Here is a 7556-nt window from a genome sequence, read left to right on the forward strand (position 1 = left end):
TCCTCAGCTCTCGTCCCCTAAAGCCCCTACTCTACTTGCGCTATATTGATGACATCTTCATCATCTGGACCCATGGAAAAGAAGCCCTTGAGGAATTCCACCATGATTTCAACAATTTCCATCCCACCATCAACCTCAGCCTGGTCCAGTCCACACAAGAGATCCACTTCCTGGACACTACAGTGCTAATAAACAATGGTCACATAAACACCACCCTATACCGGAAACCTACTGACCGCTATTCCTACCTGCATGCCTCCAGCTTTCACCCTGACCACACCACACGATCCATTGTCTACAGCCAAGCTCTGCGATACAACCACATTTGCTCCAACCCCTCAGACAGAGACAAACACCTACAAGATCTCTGTCAAGCTTTCTTACAACTACAATACCCACCTGCGGAAGTAAAGAAACAGATTGATAGAGCCAGAAGAGTTCCCAGAAGTTACCTACTACAGGACAGGCCTAACAAAGAAAATAACAGAACGCCACTAGCCGTCACCTTCAGCCCCCAACTAAAACCCCTCCAACGCATTATTAAGGATCTACAACCTATCCTAAAGGATGACCCAACACTCTCACAAATCTTGGGAGACAGGCCAGTCCTTGCCTACAGACAGCCCCGCAACCTGAAGCAAATACTCACCAACAACCACATACCACACAACAGAACCACTAACCCAGGAACTTATCCTTGCAACAAAGCCCGTTGCCAGTTGTGCCCACATATCTATTCAGGGGACACCATCACAGGGCCTAATAACATCAGCCACACTATCAGAGGCTCGTTCACCTGCACATCCACCAATGTGATTTATGCCATCATGTGCCAGCAATGCCCCTCTGCCATGTACATTGGTCAAACTGGACAGTCTCTACGTAAAAGAATAAATGGACACAAATCAGATGTCAAGAATTATAACATTCATAAACCAGTCGGAGAACACTTCAATCTCTCTGGTCACGCAATCACAGACATGAAGGTCGCTATCTTAAAACAAAAAAACTTCAAATCCAGACTCCAGCGAGAAACTGCTGAATTGGAATTCATTTGCAAATTGGATACTATTAATTTAGGCTTAAATAGAGACTGGGAGTGGCTAAGTCATTATGCAAGGTAGCCTATTTCCTCTTGTTTTTTCCTCCCCCCCCCCAAGATGTTCTGGTTTAACTTGGATTTAAACTTGGAGAGTGGTCAGTTTGGACGAGCTATTACCAGCAGGAGAGTGAGTCTGTGTGTGTATGGGGGTGGGTTTTTGGAGGGGGGTGAGGGAGTGAGAGAACCTGGATTTGTGCAGGAAATGGCCTAACTTCATTATCATGCACACTGTGTAAAGAGTTGTCACTTTGGATGGGCTATCACCAGCAGGAGAGTGAATTTGTGGGGGGGGGTGGAGGGTGAGAAAACCTGGATTTGTGCTGGAAATGGCCTAACCTGACGATTACTTTAGATAAGCTATTACCAGCAGGACAGTGGGGTGGGAGGAGGTAATTGTTTCATATTCTCTGTGTATATATAAAGTCTGCTGCAGTTTCCACGGTATGCATCTGATGAAGTGAGCTGTAGCTCACGAAAGCTCATGCTCAAATAAATTGGTTAGTCTCTAAGGTGCCACAAGTACTCCTTTTCTTTTTGCGAATACAGACTAACACGGCTGTTACTCTGTAACTACAAGATAATACTTTGTTTAATATATCAGTTAGTTTTAAACATGTTTTAATAAATTTGATAAATCTTTTTTTCTTACATACCCAGCACATTTCAGCTAGTTTTATTTCACTAATAAACAATTTTAAAATGCTGCTTTTGTGTATTTTAATTAAATTTTAAATTTTCATCCAAATAGACCTTGACAAATCATAAGTAAAAAAAATCACCTAGTAAATAAGAAACATCATTTTCTAACATAATAAAAATGTAAAAATTAAGCATCTGAATAAAATGTAAGTTAAGCTATACAACTGCTTAAATAAATGTGTGTAGCTATAAAAGATCTTCTTGGTTAGCAGAAAAAAGCACCAAATTTAATGCAGACGCTACATTCAATTGCAATTGAATGTTTTAATCCTTACCAACCAATTAGAATCAACTCTTCTTTAGGAAAATAACTAAAAAGTACAAATGCTAAACTAAATTTAAAACCATGATTTAAATCATTTTCATTTAAATCAATCCACCCTGTATGTTTCATTTCATTTCAATGCTTCTCATTACTGCTGGTCAAAGTACAAGAATTTGATACCATATAACATCCCATTATTTTATTAAATCAAAAAACCTTGTCAATTTCCCCCTTGTCCAAAAATCGTAAGTAAAAGTCAGGAGAAAAATTATATCCTACAATATGATCCAATGTTCAGTAGGCAAGAAGTATTTTCTTAATTGCTTCTATGTTTAGTTAACTGCTTCCTCAACGGGTATTTTAACAAACTAACCAAGCTGGCACTGTTTCTGGCAGGAAGTTTTTGTTAACGTGGAGAGAAAGCTGAAAAACTCAATTATTGTACGATCTTTCCAGGCTAATTCAATATGACCTTGCATCAGCTATTTTGACAACTGCTAGAGTCTAACCAGTGCTGCTACTTTTTCAAAATCTGGAACCTGTTTTCAGATCATGTAGAACTTTAGTGTCTAGTCTTTGTGAGACAAGGGCTGTTAAAACTGTTTAGCTGTTTCTTCTCCCATCTCAGCTTATCAGAATTACATGAATATATTTTTCTTTAAGTTCCATTCTCTTTTACCTGGCAGGGCTTAGAAAAATTGTTGTGAACTAGCAGTTTTTCCAAACACTGGTCCTAGATCAATGATCAGCAAGAGAGCAGTGCATAATCCCTGACAATGTACCATTATTAATATTCTTTGCTAGTTATTTGCCATAAACAATGTCTTCTGTAGCAAATCATTAAGTCGATTGATAACAGATCTCTAAGACTTTAAAAAACAAAACAAAAAAACAGAAAAGAATGTCAATAAATACCACATGCAGAACTGTGCATAATTTAACATAGCTTTATTTTGTCAAATGACTATTACATAAAATTATGGTTTGTATGAACTAAAGAGACAAAAATATCTGCAGTACACTCATTCAGGGCCAAATTGTGCAATCCTTATGCTTGTGTGAGCACTTACTCATTGAGATACTCCCTCTGAAGTCATTGGCACTTTATGAATACTAATCAGAATGGTATGACTTTCAAAGGACAGCTTTCTAAAGGTATGAAAAGAGTTGGTTTTAGCCATAAAAATTTGAAAACTATCTGCCACTAGCCCCTCAAAGTGGTAATGTTATTACCTTATTAGTCCTGGCCTCAGGTCAGTGTAATTTTCAAAACCCTAACTTCTGTAGGCCCTTGTCAATATAGTTTCAATATAGCCAAAATGGAACACACACAGTAATGGCAAACTGTCAGACAGCATGACAAAGTAGCATGCATCTTATGTACCCAACAATATCCAGGACTCAGCCCATTTGACTGCACAAAAAACAAATCTCTCTCTAGGTTTTGCCTTTTATTGTCAAGAGAAATTAAGTTACAGTGAAGTGAGACAAACAATTTTAACTGGACCTGTGCAGGGTTCAGGAGAATTTGTAGTACACCTCTGAATTGTGCAATGGCTAACAACATACAAAGATGAAGGGAAGGATGCTAGAGTGCTAGTGGAAGAAATTATGTTCTCTCTCTCATAGGTCCAACCCTTCTCTATCCAAAGAGCTCCGACTCTCATCCAAACCCAACCTGTCTACTATAACCTTTTCCTCCAGAGTTTCCTTGAGACATCACCTCCCTTACAGTCCACATAAAATACACTTGGCTAAAGTTATCTGCCTCACCAGTTCTGACCATTTGATACTCCCTCTTTGCACCCCTTCACTGGCTCCCCATTTCTTCCCCACATCAAGTTTCAACTTTTATCTTTACTTTCAAAGTCACAGCAACCAACATTGTCCTTTATTGTCTACCCAGCTAATATCACCATCCTTGATGCCACAACCTATTCATTTCTCCCACAACCATCTCTGTCTAATTATTGTATCACCCCCAACACAGGAAGTGGCCATCCTATTCTAGATCACCTCTCCTCATTCCTTAAACTCAATTCTGCGATGGGAACAAGAATTGAATCTACAACATTATTGCATATTTTTTTTTAAAACTGACCAACTAAGATGTGCACATACCTAAGTTGAGTAACTATATATCATTGTTGAGTTCCTTGTTTTTCCTCACCACATCCTCTGGCCTACAGTTTACTACTGTGAAATATGTTTAAAATTACATTGTAAACTCTTCAGAAAGGGACTACGTGTTTTTATTTGTACATTAAAGCATCTAGCAGTTTGGAATATTGAATAATATATTTAACAACCCCCCTAACCAGGGGTTCACCTCTACTAGCTACATTGAGATAGTCTTTATGTGCACTTTTGTCTACACTAGAATATTACATCAGGAGAACTATTTCAATGAGCAACACTTTTTTTTTTTTTTTTTTAAAGTAATACATAGTCTATATTGTAAGCTCACAGGGACAAGGACCACATCTTCCCAACCTCTGTTCATTGCTGAACACAATGCTGACGCTGAACAAACATTTTTTTGAACCACACTTAGCACAATGGGGTCCCGGTCCATGACTAGGGCTCCTAGGCACTACAGTAAGACAAATAATAATATACCTGTAGCTTCAAACAACATTTCGATCAACTCCAGCTCCCTGATCTTGACTGTCATGGACACGTTTTCACACAAAAGGATGCCCATGAAGATTGTGAGAGTTTTTAAATACACCTAAAGACGACATATTTTTCCTTTCCACAAAATATCAAGTGTTTTTACAGTGTGAATTTTAAAAACCTCAGTAACAGAACCCAAGTTTTCAGAGTTCACTTTCACATAACAAATGCACTAGTTTCTTTCATCTAGTCACCTCAAGTAGATTTAAAAAAAAAACATCCAAAACAATATTTGAAACCATTAAAACTTGACGCCCTCAAAGGTATTTACAATCATGTATACTTGTACCAGTGTTGCTCGCATTCTGATCCTACCCCAAAATCCTCCCCACTTTTTCAATTTTTAACAATTAAACATTGACAATCATTTTCTTTTAAGGGCTTATCTTCACTAGGAACTTTAATTATGTTTACATCCTTTTTAATAATTGGTCAACATGATGTTACCTGACTTATCTGTGTAAACAAGGATAAGTCATGTTCAGCACTATGACAGTTACTTGTGAGTAAATCTTGCTCCCAACTGGGTTTGCTCATAATTAGTGCTAATGATAATCATAACTTGCCATTGTTTCTGCCAAAGAGGCAGCATCCTATCAGCTAACCCAACTGTAAAAAAAAGTATTTAAATACAAGTACATTTCTTAATGAAACTGATTCCCAAGAGCTACAGAGCAGGGAAAAGTTGAATACGTTTTTTACATTATACTTTTCTGAAGAACTGATTAGATGTGACCCAGCATATCTTTTCCATCTTTAACTCTTAAAAAATTGCATTTTGTAGATATGCAAAATATTGCTTGAGACATTTAGAATAGGACAAGACAAACCAATACGCTATTTTAATTTTATAGACTCATACAACTCAAGGAAGAATGGCCAAGTGGTAAGAGTTCTGGAGTTGAAATCTTGGCTGTGTCACACATTTTCTATGTGACTATGAGCAAGTTAATTAATCTGCCTATGCTTCAGTTCTCCATTTGTATAATAGGGATAACTACCTCACAAGGTGGTTTTTAGGATAAGTTATTACTGGGGAAGTGGTCACATACGAATGCCACTGGAATAAAAGCCTCTGAATAAAAATATGAGATGAAAATGGATGAAAATGGGGGCAGGGATAGCTCAGTGGTTTGAGCATTGGCCTGCTAAACCCAGCGTTGTGAGTTCAATCCTTGTGGGGGCCATTTGGGATCTGGGGCAAAAATTGGGGATTGGTCCTGCTTTGAGCAGGGGTTGGACTAGATGATCTCCTGAGGTCCCTTCCAACCCTGGTATTCTATGATTCTATGACCCATTAGGTCCCATCTAGTCCAGAGCTTGGTAAATCTGCTGTGCCAATGAGATTTACTGCTCTTTCCTGGCAAGAGAGTGCTAAAAACACAAACTATAGAAACTTTCATTTTGTAAAAGTGTGCAACCCTTACGAATGGAAAAAGATCTTTCTAAACGTGAAGCAGTGAGGCCTTCAGGAGGCTTCCCACACCAGCCCCCTGGCTGCTGCCCACAATTTTCCCAGGCATCAGAAGAGCAACTGAGGGGCCTGGTCAGTTATTCGAAGCCTGAGGAGCAGCCGCGAAACTGACCAGAACCGAGTCAATTTCACTCCCCAGCGCTTCTGATTGGGGAAACGACAGGAGACACCCCACAGGGAAGGGGTAGATAAGCCCCCATCGACGCCACCTGCAGGCCCCCTTCAGCGCCGTAAGCCCTCCAGCCCCCGCGGCCAGAGCTCTCGTCAGCTCCCCTGCAGTCCCCCTAGGCCGCTGGCCTCCACCATAACTCCTAGCGCCCCTGCTGCCCACGCCCTCTCGCCAGGCAGTCGCACCGCAGGTCTCAGCTACCTGCTCCTCCCAAGGCAGCAGCCATGGCGCCTCCTCCTGCCCGGGCGGCGGCCGCTCCTGGCGGTGCCCGCTCCTGGCGGTGCCTCCCGCAGCTGCAATGAGGGCTCGGAGTGGGGGGAAGGCCTCGGACGCAAACCCCGCTCGGCGCCCGGCTGCAGGGGGCGAGGGTACTCCGCCCTCCCGCCGCCTGCTCTGTACCACCAGCCGCAAGAGAACAACAAACTAACACAACATGGCGGCCGCCACTGACGGCTGGGGGTCGCGGCCGCACCGCATCATGGGATAGTGGAGGGCCAACCCTTCCCTCTGAGAGTGGAAGGCGAAGAAAGGCCACTGGTTGGCTGGCTGAGGAAGACCGCGCCGAGGCTGTCACGATGGGCGCATGCGCCGCACTTGCCTCGGCCGGAAATACAAAAACAGACTGACTGAGACGCAAAGCGCATGCGCCAAAAGTGACGGCGCCGATCTTGGTGACGTACGCCGCAGTCTACTGGACAGGCGTGTATCTGCGGCGGGGGATGCTGGAGGCAAAGCTGCGGGCTTCAGTGCGCATGCGCAAAGGGCTGCTCGCTCTGGGCTGGAGGAGAGCTGCTTTAGGGTGCGTGGTGGGCCAAAGGCGTGCTTCATTGGGGCGTGCGCACTGGCTTCGCTGGAGGGGAGTGGTGCGGCACGGCGGTGCGCGGCGCTGCTCAGAGTGGAGGCAAACCTAGACCCTAGCAGGTGCAGGGCCTAGGACAGGCACACCTGCGCTGCCTGATAGAGAGCAGGGAGTGCTGCAAGCTGGGCTGGCAAGATGCTGCACCCACCTGCCCAGGCAACCGATGGGCCCTGGTGGCACGTCAGGGATCCTGTGCAGAAATCCGACCAGGGAATCATAGCAATGTAGGGCTGCAAGCAGTGTGCCCTCTCATTTTTGACAGGCCGTGTGTGCAAAAAATTGCTTCTCTGCAAATTGTGCTTCTGTGCAAAT

The 7556-nt window shown here is 42.8% G+C and overlaps 1 protein-coding gene across 4 annotated transcripts in view; it reads right to left on the reverse strand.

Moving 5' to 3' along the window:
• The window catches only part of RBM33 (RNA binding motif protein 33), a 149565-nt gene extending 142737 nt beyond the window's left edge, over positions 1–6828 (reverse strand). For all 4 annotated transcript variants that reach the window (XM_077808377.1, XM_077808376.1, XM_077808379.1 and 1 more), the window contains exon 1: positions 6587–6828. In XM_077808377.1, coding sequence (XP_077664503.1) covers positions 6587–6611 — 25 coding nt within the window. In that variant the 5' untranslated portion in view covers positions 6612–6828. The remainder of the gene's footprint in view (positions 1–6586) is intronic.
• Between the last annotated feature and the right edge of the window lie 728 nt (positions 6829–7556).

Source organism: Eretmochelys imbricata, chromosome 2 (genome assembly GCF_965152235.1).
Source record: "Eretmochelys imbricata isolate rEreImb1 chromosome 2, rEreImb1.hap1, whole genome shotgun sequence".
NCBI classification, from domain to species: Eukaryota; Metazoa; Chordata; order Testudines; family Cheloniidae; genus Eretmochelys; species Eretmochelys imbricata.